The 23,952-nt window shown below is 34.9% G+C and overlaps 1 protein-coding gene across 1 annotated transcript in view; it reads left to right on the forward strand.

The window, feature by feature from the left end:
* Positions 1-22,352, forward strand: part of PCGF5 (polycomb group ring finger 5) — a 62,549-nt gene extending 40,197 nt beyond the window's left edge. The window contains exons 8-10 of the mRNA XM_011965375.1: positions 2,206-2,295; positions 9,435-9,494; positions 16,302-22,352. Of these exons, the coding sequence (XP_011820765.1) occupies positions 2,206-2,295; positions 9,435-9,494; positions 16,302-16,349 (198 nt within the window). The 3' untranslated portion in view covers positions 16,350-22,352. The remainder of the gene's footprint in view (positions 1-2,205; positions 2,296-9,434; positions 9,495-16,301) is intronic.
* Positions 22,353-23,952: the final 1,600 nt, after the last annotated feature.

Raw genomic sequence — 23,952 nt, forward strand, 5'->3', positions numbered from 1 at the left:
CAACCTGGCCAACGTGGTAAAACTCCGTGTCTACTAAAAATATAAACATTAGCCAGGTGTGGTGGTGGACGCCTGTAATCTCAGCTACTCAGGAGGACAAGGCAATAATCACTTACTTGAACCTGAGAGGCAGAGGTTGCAGTGACCCAAGATCATGCCACTGCACTTCGACCTGAGCAACAGAGTGAGACTCCATCTCAAAAAGAAAAAAAAGAAAAGAAAAGAAAATTAAAGACCAGGACTAGTTTCCTGTATAAACAAAGACATCAAAGGAAAGGCAGCATAGTTTTTCTGGCTTATCTGCAGTAATATGAATATCATGAAGAGTCATCAGAGGAGAAATAAAATGTGATAGACATTAACAGGTATTATGTCCATGTTTTGAGGAAGCCTCTGATCCTGAGCTTATTTGAAAATTTCTTTCAGATGACTAGTCTATGGGTTGAAAATTGTTATTATGGCATGGTTCTACAAATATTTTTTAAAATTCTAGAGACATCAACTTTTAGGAAAATATTATGGAAGTATCAAAGCCCAATGTACTTGGTAAAAATAAATGATAGTAACAATGTATGGATATAACTACAGTGAAAAATAGACAATAAATTGTTTTTATGATTTGGTTTGCCCTTTATTTTCTTCACACAAAATACTATGTGTGGTTTTATTTCCTTTTAAGTCTAATTCATTGAGTTAACATTTTCTAATTTTTAGGAAGCTGTTATTACTAAGAGAACTATTACTCTTACATAGTCTTACTTCTGGCATGTATATATTTCCCTTTAAACAAAGATGGAAGGGGGACAGATTCAGTACACTGACACCTCCTTATGTATCCCAATTCAAAGGACTTTTCCTATGACTTTTGGGAATCTTTTTCAGTTCCCCACTTACTTTGCTGCCTAGCATGCAAGGGGATGGTTTAATGAAATACCTGACAGCTGAAGCTTTTGTAACAGCATTGCTAACTGGGGCAAGATAGTTTAGTTGTTAAATGACACTAACAGATGCAGTATACGTGATTAGCAAAATGCGTCCTAAGTAAGACCCTTTACTTTGCTTATGAATTAATTTACAAAAAAGATTTAAAAAATGAAATTATCTCCTTTATTCTTTCAAAAGTTAATAAAATAATGCCTGAAAAACATTTTGAGGTCCATATAAGTCATAAATCATCAAAAAATCAATAATTTTGCTTTACATGTTTAATACAATTAACTGAAACTATACTCATCTTAAAGTTCAGAACTATAGTCTCTGTCAAGCCAGATGCAGAATTATTTAAAACTCATTCTTCTTCCCCTCCCACACTTCAAATGAAATCTTTCCAGTTTGTTTTTAATAGCTAGAGAACTAAAATATTATTTTATTTATAGGGATCGATGATAAACATTTGCTTAATTATGCTTTCTTGAATTAGTGATTTATAGCCACAGTTCCTGTAGCCTTCCTAAAGATTTAGGGGTTGTTCGGTTCCTGCAACTTGGAGCAAAAGTTAACGCTGATAAGTACGCTTTTTCGAAGCTTTGTGCAAGGTGGGAAGAGGATCCTGTAAGTATTGTGCAAATTACCAGCCAGGCAAACCAGAAAAGCCAGACAGCCCTAAGAGACACAGACCTGTGGCATAGTCCTAACCTTTGTATCAAATTAATAACTACTGGTAATTACTGAAAATTCTCATATACCTTTAAGGCCCCATAAATCACTGTATCTACATTCATTCATTTCCCTCTTCAACCCCAAACTAATAAGAAGAAAGTAACCCCTTCAAATCTTGGGAAGGTAAAAGAATTCTGAGAGAGAAATTGAGAAGCCGAAGGAGCTGAGAGGAACTGTGAGGTTTCTGCAGGTTCTTGTTCAGAAAGGGGCAGTCACAGAACTATGCCTTAAACCGCTAAGAGACATGACGGAGATTTGGACTAAGGAAGGTTACATTGCATTTGTAAATTATGTGTATTAACTTGAGATACAGGTATATGGCACAAGATAAACAGTATCTTGTGTATAGTATACAGCATAGTAACACTATATAAGTAACACATCCAAATTGTTAATGCTTTAGGAGAAGAATAAATGCTTCCTATTGAAAATAATGATAATACTTTTGTTCCAACTATTTGAATATTTTTTGAAATTTCAAAAAATATGCAAAGTACTTCTGAATTCAACCGTATGTTAATAGATCTACAATTATTCTTTTTAAAGTTGGATGTGCTGTGCAATGGTGAAATTATGGGGAAGGATCATACTATGGAATTCATCTACATGACAAGATGGCGACTAAGAGGCGAAAACGTAAATTGCTTTCATATTTACCTATGTGTTTATTTAGTTATATACCATTATGTTACTCAAATTTAACAATATTTGAAACTAAAAAAGACAAACTAGCTTGAGAAGGAGAAGAAACTGGTTCTTCTTGCTACTGTTTCTCCTAGCACTCTGAAAATTGGTCCTATGTATAAATCAAGGTCTGTAGTAAATGTGATTGTATTGGATTTAAAGTGAGATGAAAACCCTGTCTAAATATGTTCAGGACTGTACTAACCAAGACAGAGAAGATGACATATTTTTTAAACCCAATAAATTGTTGGAACATTTATGTATATGGAATGGGAGTGGGGAAAACTAAGTTCTCTCCTAATATGATTAATGGTTGATAAGGGTGTACATTTTTGGTTGTGGTAGAGGGGACAGATAGGGTGGAATCTAAATAAACTTCTTTCAGGTACCTCCTTTTCATTGAAAATATAAACTCGGACTTAAGGGTAAGTGAGTTTGCAGTGCTTTCTGATGCCAGAATTAGATTATTGTGCCTTAGGCACTAAGCATATGGGAGAAATGATTCAAAGGAGAAAACCAAAGAAAACCCAAAAAACCCAAAAGGCGAACTTTGTATTTTGAACTATATCTTTGATTCTGGTTAATTTTGTAGGACTGATATATGAGACTGAGGTATGAGACTAAGGAATACAATAGTAACTTAGGTTCTACTAAGTTCTATAGTAGTAACTATAACTTAGGTTCAAGCATGGGATATTAGGCAAATTTGAGGTACTAGGGATTATAGGACTGATATATGAAACTAAGGAATACAGCAGTAATGCTATCAGAAATTATCTTCATAATCTGAGTGCATAAATAAACATGAATTAAGATTGACTAGAAGTTTGGAGTAGATAACATCTAAGATTATCTTTTGGACATTAAGATTCTGTGGTGTTTATGATATAATATGCCATACTCTGTGTAATTTATTCTGTAAACTAGGGTTGTTACATTTTCTCATGAAAATGTAAATTATAAAAAAAACACAAAATTAAGACATTTGACCTCACACAGTAATAAGCAATATAGAATCCAGATATAATGAGGGTTGTCATGTTACAGTATTTCCAAAACATATTTATATTAAATGTAAACATTTGTGGAATTATTACAAAACAAGCCTCAAAAACTCATTGCCTATTGCCTTATGGGTAAGATATTTGGCTCTTTTGCAGAAGAAATGTCTTGATATTATATAATAATAAATGAAGCACCTACATTTGTAAATCAGCAGTTTTTTTCCTGCTTGAGATGTAGTGAAAGCCCTGGTTAAAGCCTTCCTTGTGAGACTGAACACTTTTGCTAACAGCGGAAAGCAGGAAGAAAAAATTACATTCTAATACCAGCCACCAAATAGTGTGTGCCCTTGAAGAACTCATCAAACATCTTTATGGCTCATATTTTTAAAAATCTAACTACCTTTGTATTTGGTACATTACAACCTGCCTTTCTGTAACATTTTATGTTTTAAATGACTGTACATATATCAGTCACCCTCAGTTAATCCTTACAATCAAAATGTTCCAGGTACCAGGTACAGATTGCGCAGGTAGTAAATTCCTTCTTACCCAACACTGTTGAGGAATGGATATTATGATATTACACATCATATTGTATTGAATGTAACTTCAGCTTTCTTTGATAGTTTAGCGGGCATTGCAGTGTGTTTTAGTGATTGAAATCACCATGATGAATAGGCTTGCCTTAAGGTTAAAGAGATGTAAGTGGTCATCCACTGCATGACCTCTACAAGTGGCTCACTTGTTCTTTACAAGATCTCCCAAAGTTGCCCCAACTGCCATTATTTTAATGTCAAAGTATGAAAGAGCTAATTTATAGACATTTTTAGTAAGAGACTACGATTTAAATCAGTCCTTATTGTAATTACATTTCTGATTACATATTTGTGAATAGTTTAAAATTTTTGGTTGTTTAAGGCATACTTTAATAAAAGTTCAAAAAGTGCTTCAGTAGCTATGGTTTATCATTCAGAAAATAAACAAAATAAACAGAAATTAAATTCAGAAAATAAACAGAAAAATTACTACCTTTTACGTTTAGTGCAACAGTAAAATAATATATTAGCCCATTTCATTTCTTGGTGTGACAAACCTGTTTTTTAGTTGCTGTCCTTCTCCAAACCTGTTTCACCCTCAGTCATCACAATCTCAGTAGTTCTAAGATTGGTAGCTCCGTTTTACCAGTTACTCAGACTAAAATGCCTGATGTCAGCACTGATTGCTGCCTTTTTCTTTCATCCATCCTTTCTTAGCAAATTCTGTAACCTTCACCATCAAAATGTACATTCAGAATCCAGCTATGTCTCACTTCGTCCACTTGACTACTGGTCCAGCCCACCACCACCATTCTCCTAGCAAGGCTCCGTGCCACCACCCTTGCCCCACCTCCATCTTCATCTCACACAGCCGCCAGCATGATCCTCTTAAAACAGGTTAGAACATGCCCACTCCGTTCTCTGATTCCTCCAGTGCTGTTTAATTTACGTAAAATCCAGAATCTTTCTAGAGACCTACATATATGGCCCCCATACGGCCTTCCCCAGATGCTCGCTCTCCTCATTTATTCTGTCTCCCTGGCCCCACAGCACTCCAGCCACACTGGCCTGTTTTCTCAACCACACCCCACTTACCCTCACCTCCCCCGGTATCCAGCTAACTTATTTCCTTTACCCCCTTCACCTAAATAAGTTTGCTTCTATGTCACCTTCTCAATGAGGCCTCTGATCTCCTCTAAAACTACAACCCCCTCTCCCTATGGCATTCTTATTCCCTTTTCATGCCTTATTGTTTTCCACAATATTTCACCTCTGACATATTATGCCTCTTATTTATATGTTTATTGTTTGTCCCCAAGTAAAATATAATCTGAGGACTGGGATTTTTGTTTGTTCACTGCTAAATCTCCAGCACCTAGGGCAGTGCCCAGCATATATACGCAATACTTGTTCAAAGAGTAAATTGAATGAAAATGTTATCTTTTATAAGATAATGATTATGTGAAATATATCATAAAGATAATTTTTATTTATCTGAATCTCAGCTTCCTTTTTTTCTGTTAAATTTTCAATTTTTGTTCAGCTTCCAATTACGAATTAATATAATATTAATAGATGAATTCTGACAGTTGAGTGACATGGACGAATGCAGCCATATCACTAAAACAATCATTTCCTGATTAAGCTCCTGAAGCATATTGTTGTGATCACATCCCTTCTTATTTCATCATCCACTGCCAGCAGGATGCCAGGATGTCTGAAGAGCTCTTATTAGTCTACCTATTGGCTAACTAGCTCTGCCTTGGGCTGGATTCAGCTGATTTCCTAAACTAATGACCGCTATGTGGTTCTTTTACTTGTTTCTATTGCTTTTTTGTATTACAACATTTAAAGCTACCCAAAATTAATTTATTTATACAAAAACACAAGGCTAAGATTCTAATTTATTTCAAATTGTTTTTACATCAGAAATACAGTATATTGAATATTGAATAATCCATATTTAACTTTATTGTTTTGAGATGTCACCATGTCTGTGCATATGTGTGTATATATGTGTGTGAGCATATATTTGTGTGTGTGTGTGTGTGTGTGTGTGTGTGTGTGTTCCTAGACATTGTTTTGTTCTTGTGAGCAGGTCTTATTCTGTACCAGCATTACACATCATCTACCTTTTATGAAGATCTGATCACATAACACCCCTCTCTGAAACCCTCCAGTTGTCTACTTTCTTTGGGATAAATTTGGATGAAGTTTAAACATGTTTTGTAAGGCAAATAGTTGGGCCTTCTAGGTTGCTTTATGATGTGTATTAGTACCTATTAGGGCAAAATCCCCAATTCTTTTGAAAATTGTGTTGACTAATTTTACCCATTTATTCTTCCAGATGAGCTTTAGAATAGGATTGCGACTGGCACTGGGTCATATTTCTAGATTGATTTGGCTGGAATTGGCATCTTTGCGGGTTTTTTATTCTATTTGGTACTGTGGGATGTCTCCTCATCTATTCTACACACTGTGAATAGATCTGTCATTTTCTTTCCTCCTCGTATTGGATACCACTCTCGGACCCCTGGAGTCTTTCATCTCTGACAAGTGTACTCCATATTCAGATTACCCCTCTACCTTGCTCTACTTCTAGCCTCTTAGGAAGAATCTCAGGATAATTGATTTTGCCTCAATTTCTCAAGTATAGTGGGGTGTTTCCCTGCACCACACGGATTCTGTGCCACTGCTCTCCTTGTCTTGGGGCAATTCCACTTCAGGCTAAGCCTGTCTTCTACAGTCCCTGCCCTCTCTAGACCCTTGTCTCCATTGTTATGCATTTTTGAAAGATTTTTATCTTTAGGAATCAAACAGCTGGTCAGACTTAGCTCTTAAAATTTTCTCAGTTCATATCAGTATTGCCACCTTAAGATTCTATACTCAAGCTTGGCATTAATCCTTTTCTTATTAGTGGGAGAAAAAAGAAAAAAAAACACGCTTCTTGATCTTTAATGCAAATTTAAATCATCTAAGGATCTTGGTAAAATGCAGATTCTGACTCAGTAGGTCTGGGAATGAGACTCAGGTTACTGTATTTCTAGCAAACTCCCAGGAGATACTAATGCATCTGATCTTTGAACCATCCTTTGAGTAATAGTGTTTCAGGAGATGTGATCTGTGACTACTGACTTTCCCTGTAGTTTCCACATCTATAAATTGAGAATGCAGAATTACAGAATCAGATCTTAGTTTGGAAGGGACTTATGTCATCTGATCTGTCATCCATCTAATACTTGGACTTTCTTCACAATATTCATACCCAGAGGTCATCACATTTTTTTAAACATAAGTGGAATCATATGTATTGTTTCACAACTTTTTTAAAATTTGATAATGTCTTGTGCAGAATCAGTAAACTTTGAAACAATTTTTTAGTACATTAATAATATTTCTTTTGTATGGCTGTATCATAATTTGATTAACACACTTGTTTGGTGGACATGTAGATTTTTTTCAAATATTTTGACATTACAAGCAAGGTGTTCCAGTACCTACTACACATATGCAAGCATATCCATTGGCTAGATTCTTAGAAGTGGATTTTCAACACAGTATGCATGTTTTAAATTTTGGTAGATACAAATTGTCCTCTGAAAAGGTTTTAGTGGATATTATTTGAAATTTACAAACATATCAGTAATGTATGAGAGCATCCATTTTCTGACATCCTCACCAACACTACATATCATCTATTTTGTATTTCTTCTGTGAACTTACCTATCATATTCATTGCCTTGGTTCTTTTTCATCATGTTTGTCTTTTTCTTATTGACTTCTAGGATCTCTTTATGTGTTCTGAATGTGAATCTTTTGCTGTTATGTGTTACAGCTATCTTCCAATTGTGTCCTGCTTCCTAGTTTTGCCTCAATTTTTTGATTCTTTAAAATTTGGGTAAAACTAAGAATCAATGAAATATTGCATACTAAAGTGTTAGCAGAGTGTCTGACATGATAAATATTATTTTATTAATAGCTTATGCATATTAACCTTTATTATGATTATAATTCCCTCTTCCTTCACCTAGTTTCATCCCTGAGAGTTTATTGTCAATATCTCTATCCAGCCTTAGCTTTCATCATGGACTCACATTCTTCCTACTCCCCTTTTCATGGATAGTTCTCAGTACAGCCCCCTTTTCGCAGCTCATCCTGATTTAGTTTTATCTCTTCTAGCAATCTCTGCCAGTCCAGCACCTAAAGTTACTACACCATGCTTGTCTTCCTTTGCTTTATTTGCATTAGCAGGCAATTGTAAGAAAAGCAAGTTTATACATCTTGACTGATACCAAAGAGATCAATAGAAAAAAAAAAAAAAAGAATCACTTAGTGAAATTGCCACTTTCCAGCTTACTCTTGTTGAACCCTGTTTAGGATTTTCAATGTTACGCAAAGTCTGATAGACCAGAGCTTGGGGACTCTTGGGAGCAAAAGGAGAAGGTTGCTAAAGGAGAGCCGAGCTGTGCCCGCCTTACAGCATGTTGATGCACACTGTACCCAAAATCAAGGACTGACTGTTAGAGAAAAAAATTACTAAAGTATTTTGGGAAAATAGAAAATTCCTTAATTTTTATTTAAAAGCCTAGAAATATATTTGTTTTAATCAATGCTTATTTAAATCTTTCAAAGTATATCCTTTAAAAACCTGCTTTGCTATGTTAGAAATATCCTGGTTAATTTGTACCTTATTTTTTATGTATTTAATTTTTCCATTTTGAAAAGTATGCAATGTTGAATTCATATATGCATAATTTTAAAGTATACATTTTATGTTTTATAGTCCACTTACAATTAAAATTATATTTAATAAGAGTTTAGCGTAATATTGAAGAATTAGGATTTGGGAATGAGTTTTTTAATGTGAATAAACTGTTTTAAAGTAGTAGGTTAACAAATGAATCTACTCAGTAGTTTTAAAGTGTGTTCACTCATTGCTTTACTCATAAATCTGATGGCTGATGTATGCCAGTTCTGGGCCTTAGCTATTAAGACCACAAATATGACTAAAATATAGATTCAAGGAGCTCACAATCTAATGCTAATATAATCAGCAATATAAAGCAATGTAAAGAACCTACTATATAACAGAAAGTAGATGCCTTATAGGTTGAGCGGAGTTCCGTGTCCCTCTCAGAGCTCTGATTTCCTTGAACAGTATTACTTTCAGGGGAAGCTGAAGAAGAGATCTGGGAGAGACTGATCAGAGGAAGGTATGGAAGAATGAGGATGTCCCTCATGTATGCAAGAAGTGAGGTTTTCCCAGGAAATAGTATTTGTAAAGGATATAGAAAGGAGAGGCCACCATTTTTGCATTTGCAGAATATTAAAACTCATATCTAGATGCTAAAATTACTTCAAGCTAAATTTTACCAGTTACTAAGTTATTAAAATCTTTTTTCAAAAACAACCACCATTTTTTTGGAAAGTGTTTATTTACCATTAATCATGTTGACTCTTGTGTTTGACGTTAAACTATTTTAAATAATCAATTTTAAATATGTGTCCAGTTGTGGATGCCTCTTATCTGATGAGTTCATCTCCTCCGCAGTTTCGGTGTCTGAACTGCTCAGCTTCGCAAGTCTGCTCTCAGGATGGCCCTTTGTATCAGGTAAGAGGCACTCACGACTGTACATATGACCATCATGACACCATGGCGGTGAGCACATTCATCCCAAACTCAATTCCTAAGACATTTAACTTTGTAAAACTAATTGTTACTGGAGCTACAAAAAGTTATCTTTTCAACTTATAAACCCAAGATTTCCCATTATTTTGGTTCTCCTGAGTTATCTATTTAATTTTACTGAACTAAAAAATTGGAAATGTTAAGGCTATCAGTTATGAATCAAGAGTTTTTAATAATTACTACTTTCAGTCCTTGAGAAATCTCTGCTCCATATTGGATTTTGAGATGTTACTTTCTTTGTATGAATGTTATTTTTTAGTGAATCATTCAACCACAAGTGAAATATAAAATGCCAAATTAGGTGAATCTAAATAACAGCAACAGCTGATTCTAATTATAAGCTTGCTTATTAGCCCTTCCCTAGTACTTTACTTGGGTTACCTCTTTAAAAATGATAGTGAGCTGATTTAATAATGCATTAAGAAAACTTGAACATGTGTCTGAGGAAAGTTTATCTGATAAAGATACATTTTAAAAATTTGAGAAACAGACAAGGGTATAGTAAAGATTATTGTTGGGTACAGACGTGATTGAAGATCAACCTTAATCCTGTGAATTAATCATACCATTTCTTTAAAATATCCGTTGTTGGGCCAGGCATGGTGGCTCATGCTTGTAATCCCAGCACTTTGTGAGGCTGAGGATGTAGGATTGCTTGAGGCCAGGGGTTCGAGAACAGTCTGGGCAATATAGCAAGATTAAAAAAAATTGTTTTTTAATAAACTTTAGGCCAGACATGGTGGCTCACCTCTGTAATCTCAGCATTTGGGAGGCTGAGGCGGGCAGATCTCTTGTGTCCAGGAGTTTGAGACCAGCCTTGACAACATGGTGAAACCCTGTTCCTACAAAAAAAACAAAAATTAGCTGGGTGTGGTGGCACACCCCTGTAGTCCCAGCTACTAAGGAGGTTGAGACAGGAGAGTCACTTGAGCCCAGGAGGTGGAGGTTGCAGTGAACTGAGATTGTGCCACTGTACTCCAGCCTGGGTGACAGAGCAAGACTCTGTCTCAAACAAATAAATAATAAAATAATAAAATCCAACATTCTTTTATTTCAGTAATTAAAGTAGTCTTCATCTTTATTTCCTTGGAGCCAGGGAGAAAGGATAATTGTAATTATATAACAAACTTAACTGGCATACTTACCTCCAGTGTTACAGTTTTGGAGTTGGGACAAATGAATGTATGTTAAGCATTAAAAGAATCACTTGAAATTGCTAATTGAAAACATTTAATTAGCAGTTATCTAGAATTTTCTTCAGCCTTTTGTCAGTGCTCTATGACATGGGAATTCTCATGCCTTCATTAAAATGTGTTCTTTTTGATACATACTCTTTAAGTCCTAGCTTTTCAGCAGTGTAGTAAGTAAATTTAACATCTCTGAAGGCCAAGTCATTGAGGGAGAAAGATCATTCTTCTCTTTATGCAGATAAGGGTCTGGGGTACATAATGTAACTGAGCTGCTGAGATTTGTGTATATCCGAAGTATATAGATGTTTCAGCTGCTTTAGCCTCATGGCTGATTTGGGGATGCTGAAATGTAACGATAACACTGCCTGTAGCTATAACCTGTGCAATGCGTGGCTTTCTGCTTTTACTCTTGGTGTTGATGTCTATATATTTCCTTAGAAATGAAGATGTCCTTAAACCATGATCCAAAGTATTAGGGAAAAACTGGAGTGAGACCAAATTTCTAATTCCATACAAATTTCCTTTTCTTCCTTCAACACCTCATTAATGGCTTATAGTCCTGTAAGAAAATTGAACTTGTAGCTAATAGGATGCACTCTTAACTTCCTGAAAGGATACCTAAATGGTTTTATGGTCAAAATTCTCTCTAATTTTCAAGGAATAAATCATTCCTATGCTGTATCTATTGTTAATCATTAGAAAAGGTGGAAACCTTCCAATTTGCCATTCTTAATAGCAAAAACTGACAGAGAACCCACAATTAGAAAATGGGTACCAAATCTTATTTTGAATATAAATAAATGATAAATAATACACTAATATAGTAAGATAATAGTAAACCAAGGCCTAATATCATTTTTATCAGAAATGAAGGAATGACTTAATATTGGGAGAATGGGATTAAATATATATATATAAAATATACATATATTTTATACATATATACTCTAGGCTAAAAATCATCAGTAGATACTGAAAAGGTGTTTGATAAAATTCAGTGTGAAGTCCGGATGTTTTCCTATTGAAAAGTTTTTCAAAACAACAGAAAATTGCAATGATTATACAAAGGAATATTCTTTACGATTACCTAGATTCATCAGTTAACATTTTGCCACATTTTTTGCCTCCTCTTCCCCTCTCTTTCTCTTCTCATCTCCTTATTAATTAATCAATCTGTGTGTGTGTGTGTGTGTGTGTGTGTATACATATAATTTAATCATTTAAAAGTAAATTGCAGGTATCAGGAAAATTGACCACTAAACAGTTCAGCATATATTTCTTAAGAACAGAGACCTTCTCATATATATACAGAATTCCATTTTATACCTAAGAAATTTAAATAGTACATTACATTTTATAGAGATGCCAGTTCACCCCTCAATTAAATTATAGAGTTAAATGTAATTCCAAACACACTTTTACCAGATCTTTGTTTAAGATGACAAAGTCAGTCATTCTAAAGCTCATAAGGAAATATCAACAGGTGCTTCTGATCAGTCATGTTTTTACAGAGTAATGAGAGGGATTGTGTACTACCACATACTAAAGCATATTTTAAAGTTGAAGTAATTAAAATAGGGTCTTGCCTTAAATATAGACATATGAATAAAAAGAATAGCTCAGCAACAGACCCTAGTATGTATGAGTCTCTAAAGAGGGTATTTCAAATTAATGCAGTAAAATGATTAACAAATATCTATGAGTATTATGCATTGGGCACTCTTCTAGGCCTTTGAGGGTACAGAAGTAAAAATGAACATGAATCTTTTCTTTCATGGAACTTACACTAATGATGGTAACAGACAAAAAATATAAACATGTTAAAATTTATAGTGTTAGAAGAAAAAGTAAAATAGATAAATAGAATAGTTTTGATAAGATAGCCAAGAGAAGCCCTCTTGGAGGTGGTGATTGTTGATCAAAAGAAATTGAGAGATGTTGCCATGTGAATATCTGAGGTAGAGCACTGAAGGCTGAGGGAACACACTGCAAAGGCCCTGAGAATTGATTGTATCTGGTTGTTTGAGAATAGCAAGGAGGACAGTGAGGCTGGAACATGACAGTGCATAAGGGCCGATTGGTAATAGTGCACTCAGGAATGTAATGTAGGGTGCAGATCTAGTAGGATTTGTGTTCAATTAATTATACTGAGACTGTGGGTGGGGAATTCAATTCCACCTCACATTTTACATCAGTATAGGTTTATGATGGCTCAAGATGGTAAATATTTTAAATGATACTATAAAAGATCAAGAAGAAAATATAGTTGAAGAACTGATCTCAGAGTGGGGATGGCCTTTCACAGTGTACCTAAAAAAATTGAATTGACTATTAATGTTAAAAGCACATGGCAAAAATATCATAAAATATATTTATAATGTATGAGAAAGGTTTAATGTTTTTAATACATAAAGAATTCATACAAATATGTAAGAAAAATCCCAACTTTTCATAAAAATGAGCAAAGGACATGATCAGGCAAGATACATAAGGAAACACAGTGGGCTAATAAACATATAAAAATGAGTAACTTTCTTAGAAGTCAAGAAATGAAAAAAAATACTATTTTATGCTTATTAGATTGCCAAATTAAGAGGTGGGAAAAGATAGTAATCATTATTGATGAGGCTATAGAGGAATGGGCATTCAAATTTCTTTTAAAAATGTAGAAAAATGAAACTACTTTTTTTTGTTTTTTGTTTTTTGTTTTTTTGAGATGGAGTCTCGCTCTGTTGCCAGGCTGGAATGCAGTGGTGCGATCTCAGCTCACTGCAACCTCCATCTCCCAGGTTCAAGTGATTCTCCTGCCTCAGCCTCCTGAGTAGCTGGGATTACAGGCATGTGCCACCATGCCCAGCTAGGTTTTTTTGTTTTGTTTTGTTTTTGTATTTTTAGTAGAGACGGGGTTTCACCATTTTGGCCAGGATGTTCTTGATCTCTTGACCTCGTGATCCACCCGCCTCGGCCTCCCAAAGTGCTGGGATTACAGGCGTGAGCCACCGCGCCCATCCAGAACTACCTTCTTGAAGACCAGTGTAACAGTATTTATCAAAAAGCTCTTTAAAATGTGTATGCTGTTTGAACTAGCAGTTCCACTTTTAGGAATCTATCCTGGGGCAAAAGAAATAGATTGGTGGGTTAAGATTAAGTTATAATAGCAAAGGAGAAAAGGACTAAACTCAAATGTACAGCAAAAGGAGACTTACTGATAACTCACAGTTCATTTCTATAACAGCATAATATACAGCTGTTAAAAATTATGTAGGACCATATCAAATGGTATGGAAATAGGTTTGTGGAATTGCTAAATGTATAAAAAATTTAAATGATACTAAACAATGTGTTTAGCATGATTCTAGTTTTGAAAAAAAAAACGAATGTAGATAAAATGAGTAGAGGAATATACACTAAAATTATTATGGTAGTTACCTTTGGATGGTAGGATTTAAATATTTTTCCTTTTTTTCTTGATACCATTCTGTATTTTCCAAATCTACAGTAAAAACAAGTTTTGACAAAAATAATTCATTCTTTAAGGAAAAAAGTATATCAAAGACAGTTTTATCATTTTCTAAAATTATTTGAAATGTATTCTCTAAGTATCTGTTCTTTATTTTTATTACATAATGAGACTTGAGGACTAGAAACTGTAATGTAGGTCTATTTAATGCAGTCACTTAACACTAAGAGGTAATTATATGCCACATTTCATTATTGTTAGTGTGGTGCCATTTTATTTCAGAAAACAAACCGAAACACAAATAGAACTTAAAATATACCTTTACAATTTTCAGTGTTGTGACACATTTCAATAAAATTATTAAACTTCATATGTTCTTATAGAACACACACAAATGGCTACTTGGGGGAGAAAAGAAAATTATTTTCAGCCCAAAACTGAGAAAATCCCAAGCATTACCAATCAAGCCATTTTACTTCCCTCTGTACCTTTATCCCTAGTAGAATTGATGATGGATACTTCTATATATGATGAATGCATTCTAAAATGAGTGGCTTATGTATTTGCAGAGAGTGTGCAGATTCAATAGATTCGGGAATGAAACGCAAAACTAGAGCAGTTATCATAGTGAAGGGCAAGCTGTGGGTTGGGTGAGGTAGAATGGAAAGGATGTTGGTCATCTCAGAATCTCTCTGGGCTTCAGAAACATCCAGAGTTTAGTAAAATGGAGATATCTGTGTCTTACTCCTTCCCAGGTATTCTGATTCAGGGGGAACTAAATAAAGTTTAAAATAAAAACAAGTAAAACCAAAACAGTTTTAGAAGTTTTAGATCCTGGAAACCCTGAGAGACTGTCTGAGACTTTTACACTTTTACTCCAGCCCTTAGACAGCTGTGGTAGCATCTGCTGTACTTCAGCTGGGAGAGCAAGACCTAGGGCATTTGTATTCCTACCCTCTAGTTCCATCCTGAGCTGAATGGTTACAGATTCCCACACTGAGTCGTCCCAGTGTGTAGCATAGCTATAGTAAGCACTGAAATGGTCATTTTTCAGGATTGTTATGTCTCAGTCTAGCCCTTTTATCTATATGAAAGAATACAAAGTTCTCTATACTGTATTTTTGTATTCATGTATACTAAGATGGAGAAACATCAGTCAGTGGCTATCTCAGCCCCTTCTTGATTCCATAAAATTAGCTCCTCAAATTTCATTTTAAGAGGGGGTATCTGCAGATTTAAGGAAGGGAGAAACCACTGATGTTTTGGTTCTATAAGATATGGTACAGGGTAAAAACAAACACAGAGGTAGCGTGGCATATGCCATATGCCTTTATCCCAAAGAAGCTGTTTTCTCTCTAGTTCTGTATGATAGCCAGATGTATGATACCTTTTCTACATAGTGACATGAAGAACAATATGAACCATTCGGTTATTTTATGTTGTAGTCAAATCCAAATGTTTATTAGTATCAACTGTTGAAAGGAGGCAGTGACCTAAATGTTTCATGTAACAATTAGCTACTTTTTCAATATTTTTAAAGGATCATTAAAATAAATTTTAAATTAAAAAAAAATGTGTCAAACTTGTAAGAAATGTGATTTGTGAACACTACTCCAGTTTTACAGGTTCCTAGTAGAGGGGGTCTCTTCGTTGATTTGTGATTTAGTGGGCTCTCACCAGCCTAAGCTGTAGTGGAATCCAGGCTGCTGATTTGTCTTGTTCGCCTCATAGGGTTACTAACTGAATGCCTATAAGCAGGGTATGTAACTTTCAGTCCTCCCCAGGTCTTGCCTCTCCTAAGTGTTGTGCTGGTACTAGTCATATATACAACCTGCATCATGTCTGTAGACCTTTAAACTTGACCTCTGCTGCATATTATTGAAAACTTGACTGATTACAGAAAAATAATGGCAATCAAAAGAAATCGAGTTTTAATGGTAACTCAAATTTTAACTGTTGTAATCTCTAGTACCAGGAAATATTGTAAATTATAACCCCAAATTCTTAAAATCTTTGTATATAAACTGTATTGTTTTTATCCAAGTACAGTCTTATTCATTATCTGTCTTTATTTTGTAGTCATACCCTATGGTATTGCAGTATCGACCAAGAATTGATTTTGGTTAGATGAAGGGGCCCAGACCTCACTGAGATGAATCCTGCACTATTTGTTTACTCGTCAACAGATTGCACAGTTAACGGTGTGTGGACTAGAGGAACACAACCAGATTTTCAGCATGCAAATAAGGCCATTGTCTATCTCTCAATTGTCAGTTGCATTCATGTTGTTTCTATTAGGAGCAAACCAAGTGCCATTCTGCTACTGAACCATCTGCATAAGGTATTTGTGTTGTCTCAAAGTGTGCAAGTCATGGTTAAAATCAGTTAGGTGTGCCGCCATGATTCAACCTTCTGAATATTTTGCTTGCCTGTTCCAAGATTGTTCTAATGTTTAATTACACTAGTAAAATGGCTCAATTTTTGTGGTGTTGCAGTTTTCACATACTTACTATTTTATTCTTGTTTAAATAGCGTACTGTACAAGAAACTAATAATTATATCTTGAAATTATTTTGTATGGAAATATATTTAGAAAAGTGGTTTTTGAGCCACTGTCTTGTTCTTGGTAAGCTTTTTGTGTGAAAAAGTTCATTCTTGAGTGTGCAAGTCCTTTTGCCAAGAATTCCAGTTATTCTGTAACATTAGAGCACAACATAATTGTAGACATTCTAAGCATCTGTCCGTGTAGTCTACCAATTGCACAAGGAAGGCATGTTAGCCCTCCAGACTGAAAATGTATGTGACCTCTTGAACTGAAGTTAGATTCCCAACCATTCAAAATGTTGGCAGCTGATCACATTTACTTTTGATAAAATTAATGTGTAAGTAAGGTTAATCTTCTTTCATAATGCCTTATGACAAGCAGGTGCTGCTTCATGGAAATGTCATTGTATAGCCCATTTCATGTATCATTACATTGTTGCTGTCATTTAATGAGTGCATTATTTCTCTTTTTAAGTTGGCCTTAGGTATATGTCATTGTGGCATGCAGAGGGTTATGATGATTTTAAATATTAGGATGTTTAGAGCACATAACATTAGCTATTTTATGGATTTCAAAAGTCTCAAAACAGTTGTAGATTAAAACTGTTAGTTACCTTTCACATTTCCAAACTATGTGCATAAAATAGAATAAATGCAGTATAGAACTATGCTAACCAAAATTAATAGGTTAAGGGTATTTTATTTTAAATCCTGTAGTAATTGGGGAAATGAGATTATTATTTTATACATGAGTTCATTAAGATCAGAAATACAAAATGTCTTGTATTTTGCAGTTTTGTTAAGTCTTCCATTCATTTTAGGATTAGTCTGCAAGTCAAAGAAAGTCTTGTTACCTTAAATTATATGAAAACTGTCATTTTAAATCTTTTAAAATTTACAGTTTTCAAAAAACTTATTTGGAAATTGCTTTGAAACAAACAAGCTAACCTTTGAAACTTAGGAAAAAATCTTGAAAGTTAGCGAAAATATTTGAGAAATATGACAGCACAACCTGTGTGTTACACACATTTAGGTTTTATACTGCATATGTGGTAAATGTGCCACATTCTCCAGTAAAATGTATCAGAAATCAAGCCTTCTGAATTTCAAAATGATTCTTAGAAATAAGATATTGTACAACTCTAGCAAACATACAAACTACAGCTAAATCTTAATATGTTTCACTATGTAAAAGGCTGAAACTTCATAATTATCTTTTCCTTGTATCTTTTTTTGAGTCAAAAAGTCTATTAAATTTTTCTGTTGTTCTAACTTTGGTGAAAAAGGTTAAGGCAATACTTTCTTAACTTTGTTTTGTTAGATTGTTTTTGTTCTTGCAATGGCTCACAAGCACTTAAAAGAATTTAAAAGGCAGATTTTCGTTAACTACAAATGGCTGAAAAAACTGAATTTACTATCTAGCTACAGAAATTATTTTTCTATGCTGTGAAACTCAGTTCCCAGACATCCCTAAGAACTTTTACAAATTATTATAAATTTGTCACACCTAGGTCAGTGATTAAAATAGTGTTTTGCAAATAGAATTTTAATTAACTCAAAACGAATTGAGTGCATTTTTAAAAATCACAAGTGAGACTTTGATGTTTTGGCCCTCCAGCCAAAACTTAATGGCCATAAATGAATTTTATTTACAAAAGCTCTTTAAATTTGGCTAGTTGCCTTGTCATATTAATTTCACTATTTTCCAAGGAAATATATAGGAAGCAATTATGAAACAGAATAGTTTTATATAGAATTCTTTTATTTACTGATAATGCATTAACATTTTTATTGAAATGCAATGGAATATGTGCCAAAATATGTGAAAAGCTTACATAAAGAAAGGCATCAATTGTCGTTTGGAGAAAGGTACACATTTTTTTGATGGTCCTAAGTTATATAGTATTACTACTAGAATCACAGATTTCTTCAACTGACTTATTTTGGTATATTATTCAACTACAGCTTTCTAAGGATAGGACTACTTTCATGTCTAGTAATACACTGTATTCCCCGTTAATTACCCCTTAAGTCAGGTTGTAGAATTTGCAAGAAACTAGGTATAGAAAAAATGTACAGGCAACTTTTGTGGTTAGCTTTATAAATTTAGGGTGCTTATAAAATGAATTCTTTATATAAATAACCTACAGGAATCATCTGAATCTGTAAAATCAGAGACTAAAACTAAAAGTTTTCTTTAATCTGTTGTTTCTTAAGCAATAAACTGAAAGACCTTTACTTCCATAAAAGATTTTGTTATCTCTTTTATCTGCCTTAGAAATTATAAATATAAAAGGGTCAAGGGAACTTAGATATAAAGAATGACTGTGGTTTATAAACATTACTTTAATTGAAGTAATCACATCAGTTAATAGAGAAATCAAAATATGTATGGCCTTTTCTCTAGATTAGCAAAACACCTTTACAAAGTTTGAAAAAATAAACTAAAATGCTCATTGATGAGGTAATACTCAGTCTGAAGTACAGGTAACTTGGGTAATGCCTTTTAACTACTCTTAGAGAAGTATATTATTTCTTTATACATTAAACATCTATCCCATACTAATGTGCCACATTTTATAAATGTAATGATTTTGCTCAACTACATTACACACTCAAATGTAATCTAAATTTAAACTGATTCTTTAAGAAAAAAAGTGTGTTATATAATATTGTGAACTGTTTAGCTTTACTGAAATATTTAAGAGAAAGTGCCTCATTGCTAAAGTGCATTTCTGTTTTAAATTTACTGCATAAAGTTTGAGTTATCTGTACCTGTCTCTTATGAATGGTTTCATATCTAAATAGGCTCTTGTAAGTTAATTTTTTGGAAGATTTTCATAAGAATATAGATATCACCAAAGACATTTTACAGTAAATTAATAACCATGTTGGAGAGACGGTTTTAACAGTTTGGAGGTTGGAAATTTTTAGATTGCAATTTAATTTTATATAGTTAGGCAATAACCTTGATTAATTGCTAAAATATCACCAAAGAAAGGCTTTAAACTGAATTTTCTTGGTGAGATCAGTCATATGCAGGCTTTTCTTGCAATAATCAGGACACACTTCCTTTCAAATATGTTTATTGTTTTTCAGCGTCATCTAACAGATCTTAGGAAATCCTCAAAGGTGAGAAAGAGATAAACACAACAAATAGCCTTCCTTTGCATGGAAAGTGAGAGAAATACATACTTTGAAAAGAAAGTTGAGATTTTTAATTTGAGAGGCTTTTTATTTCATGGAGGCAGTGTAAACTAAAATTAAGCTTCGATTTAGCTCCTGTATTCTTCGTAATATGAGAAATTTTATTAAAGGCAGACTTTGGTAAAAGTGCCAACACCCTTACTTATATAGAAAAGAGTTCATTCTATGGAATTTATATAAGTAAGGGCTTTCTCTGTATTCAAAATATTTCATAAGAGCCTGTGGTTTTTTCCCCTTAAAAAGCAACTCTAGACCGGGCACAGTGGCTCACGCCTGTAATCCCAGCACTTTGGGAGGCCGCGGCAGGTGGATCACTTGAGGTCAGGAGTTCAAGACCAGCCTGGTCAACATGGTGAAACCCCGTCTCTACTAAAAATACAAAAATTAGCCAGGTGTGGTGGCACACACCTGTAATCCCAGCTACATGGGAGGCTGAAGCAGGAGAATCTCTTGAAACCAGGAGGTGGAGGTTGCAGTGAGCCGAGATTACACCACTGCACTCCAGCCTGGGTGACAGAGCGAGTCTCCGTCTCCAAAAAAATGCAACTCTTTGTCTTATTCCTCAGCACTTAGTTTATTATTATTAGAATTTAGCCATACAGCCAGCTTTGACAAAATGGGTCACAGAACAAGCATGTACATCAAGAGGAAGTTCCATATCCCCCTTGTACCATTTTCCTTGGGAATTCATGCTATGGGCTACCTTAAAGGTAAAACTCATGAAGCCTTTCTGATAGGTCACTAGGTAAATCTCCTTGGAGAGGGTAAAAATGGATGCACACTCTATTACATATTCTGATTTATCATAAGGAATTTTCCAGAAAGCTAAGCTTTATACTAGTAAGATATTGGTTGGTAGTAGGAACTTCAAAAATGAATGAGTTTGCCATAACTTTAATTTTCTGGATTAGAAACATGAAAACTTGAAATGCAATTATCAATATTTTGTAATATATATTCCTACAGTTTGGGTAAAAATAAGGAACATGTCTGCTAGATCTGGTTTATGAAAAAGTGAAAAATATTAAATACACCAGAGACTCAAACCCTTTCAAGGCACACAATAACTGTTTCTGGATTTACTTGACAAACCTAGTTGAGTAGCATTTTGATGGAAAACATCAGACTGAAAGTTAATTCAGATATACTTAAATGTACAATACAATTTTCAATAGTTTTTATTGCAGTGATGTTTTTCCAATAATTTAAGTAATTCTCTTCCTAGTGTAATACAGTTTTCATAAATAATGTTTACTTGCTTTCCTTATATTTTCGAATAGAATTAAAATGCTTGAGCACTTCCTTTCAGAAAGTTATAAAATTAAAAATAATTATTTTAAATGCTCATTCAAATGTGTCTGTATACTCGTTATGCCCCTTTTTCTATAGTTCCAAACTGAGACTGATTTTTCAGAGATTTTTAATTTTTATAATTTTAAATCTAGAATCAAGTGAAACAGATATGTTAAATACTGAGTCTAGTTTTCTTCCATCTATGGAGCTTCATGGAATAAGAAACTAATCTAGTGTAAATGAAGATTAAATATTTCTGGGTGATGGAGAGATAGTCAACAAATTTATTTATCCATCCTCTGCACATCAGTCCACTGGAGCAGGAGTTCTACACATTAAAAATGTAATGGGATCAGCCTAGCATTGTTTGGGGTCGGTTTTCTTTTGTTGTATTTTTTAGAATGGGGGTGGGGGCCTAAGTGTCCTTATGAAGCTGTGGTCCGCGACAGGAGCTTGTTGGGGGAGTACCAGGGTTCTGCTGCTTTCCTGCATCTGAGCAACACAACAGAGATCATCAGTTTTAAATAGAGTAGCCCTCACAATCAAAATATCATAGGATATATTGTAAAGTTATGTTGCTAATTTTCCTTTGAAATATAAAATATTTTAAGCTTTTTGTCAAAAGTGGTAACATCTTAATACAAATAAAAACCTTTTTGTGGTTGTAAGATTTAGCTTATAAATCATTCAAATTGAAGTGAAAGAATTACCAGGTCATTGTTAATGACTTAGTCTATTAAGAATATATGTATTTTTGTAAAGGAAAAGCACTTGTAGATATTTAATCAGTACAAGATATGTCTTTTGCAGAAATAAAATGCTGCTTAGAGATTCTCTTTAAATATTTTTTATTTTTGTGCTCAAATGTATTTTCTGTTGATCTATGGAATGTTCTGTACAAAGCTGTATGATTGTACTGTTGGGCTAGATACTTTTTTTTTTTTAATCTGGACTTAGCCAAGTATATTTCACCATGTTAAAATATAGTATCTTTGTTATTAAAAATTAAATTGCATAATTTATTGTTTGTCATCTTTAATATTAGTCGCTGTAGCTTGCAGCCTTCATTAAAAATATCTCCTTTAAGTACTAGTCCTGTAGCAAACTTTATTGAAATTTATTGAGTGTTTGAGATCATAAATATTTTCTAAGGATTCTTCAGTTATTTATTTTAAAATGGCACACTGTCCCTCAAATACTACTTAAGGTGTATACACACACACCCTTGAAGAATTTTTTGTTTTGTTAGATTAATCAAATCCAAAAAAAAAAAAACCTTTTGAAAGTAATTAGGAATCAAAGGCAGGCCCAAGTGACTTGAAAGACAGACTGTTTCATTCAGCCAGTTAGATAGCTAAGCGTTGTTTATGAATACTTTCCATGTACACTTGCCTCAGGAATTCATTAGGCCAAAGCAAGACATTTATGTCAGGAACACTGCGATGGTTTCTAGCTCGGCCCCATTGTGATTTTGATGCCTGAAGCTTTGTCTTACGTTAGTGAAACCATGGAGGTAGCTAGAAACCCCAGTCCTTCAGGGGTTTCAGTGAGATAGGGAAAGCAGCTTTCCTCTGAGCAGAATTTGGCTTTCTTCTGTATTTGAGCTCCACTCTCTTCAAGGCTGCTGCAGAATGGGAAAGAATGTGGAGGACTGTACATGGGAAGTGCTGGAACGTGTAGCACACATTGCTTTCATCACATGTCACTGGCCAGAGCATGGCCTCACCTAACTGCAAGCAAGGCCGGAGGACCTAGTGAAGCCACATCCCAAGGAGAAAAAGGAAAATTTTGTGACCTCCTAATGTCTGCCACACCCTACATTTGCAAAAAGAGGTCACAGTTGCCTTAGGTCTTAGAAGGGTGTTGTCCACACAGGCTCAGCACTTATCGTTTCACTAGTTTGGAAAGAGAAAGAGGGGTCTTGCACCCAGGCCAGGCGTGAGAAGCTTGGGAGTCACTCTGCTCTTCATGTGGCTGGGGAACGTGCAGGTAGCATTTTGCTGGAAGCCATGTACCACCCCACTTGGCATTCCAACCCTTGCCGTGGACTTTGCAGTGCCAGGATTTGCCCCTAGCAATCAAATAGAGAATAATGCCTGGAGAGGACAAATATGCAGTGATCACTACCAGTAGAAACCAGCAAAGCCCAGCCTTTCTCACACAGCCCTCCTTCTAGGAAGCCCTGCTCCTCCTTACAAAGCCCCACTCATCCCTACAGAGCCTGCTCCCTCTTCAAAGCCCAGCTGCTCCTCAGGAAGCACCTCCACTACAAAAGCCTCTCCTCCCTGAAAAGACCTGTTCCTGCAAAGAACTTTTGGTCCTCATAGGAAGCCCTGCTCCTCCTACAAGCCCTGTTTCTGCATATAGTGCCTTGTTCTTCCTCAAAAGCTCTGCTTATCCTTATCCTGCTCCTCCTACAAACCCTGCTCTTCTTAGGAATCCCAGCTCCTCCAAAGAATCTCTAGTCCTCCCAAGGAAACCTTGGAAGTCTTGCTCCTCCTGCAAAGTCCTGCTCCTTCTTACAGCACCCTGCTCCTCTCTAGAGATCCCACTGCTCCTACAAAGCCCTGCTCCATCTTACAAAACCTTGTTTCTACAGATACCTCTTCTTCCTCACAAAGGCCTCTTTCTCCTTACAGAGGCCTTTTCCTCCTCCACGGCTTTGCTGTCATACAAAGTCCTGCTC

Source organism: Mandrillus leucophaeus, unplaced genomic scaffold, assembly GCF_000951045.1.
Source record: "Mandrillus leucophaeus isolate KB7577 unplaced genomic scaffold, Mleu.le_1.0 Scaffold721, whole genome shotgun sequence".
Taxonomy (NCBI): domain Eukaryota; kingdom Metazoa; phylum Chordata; class Mammalia; order Primates; family Cercopithecidae; genus Mandrillus; species Mandrillus leucophaeus.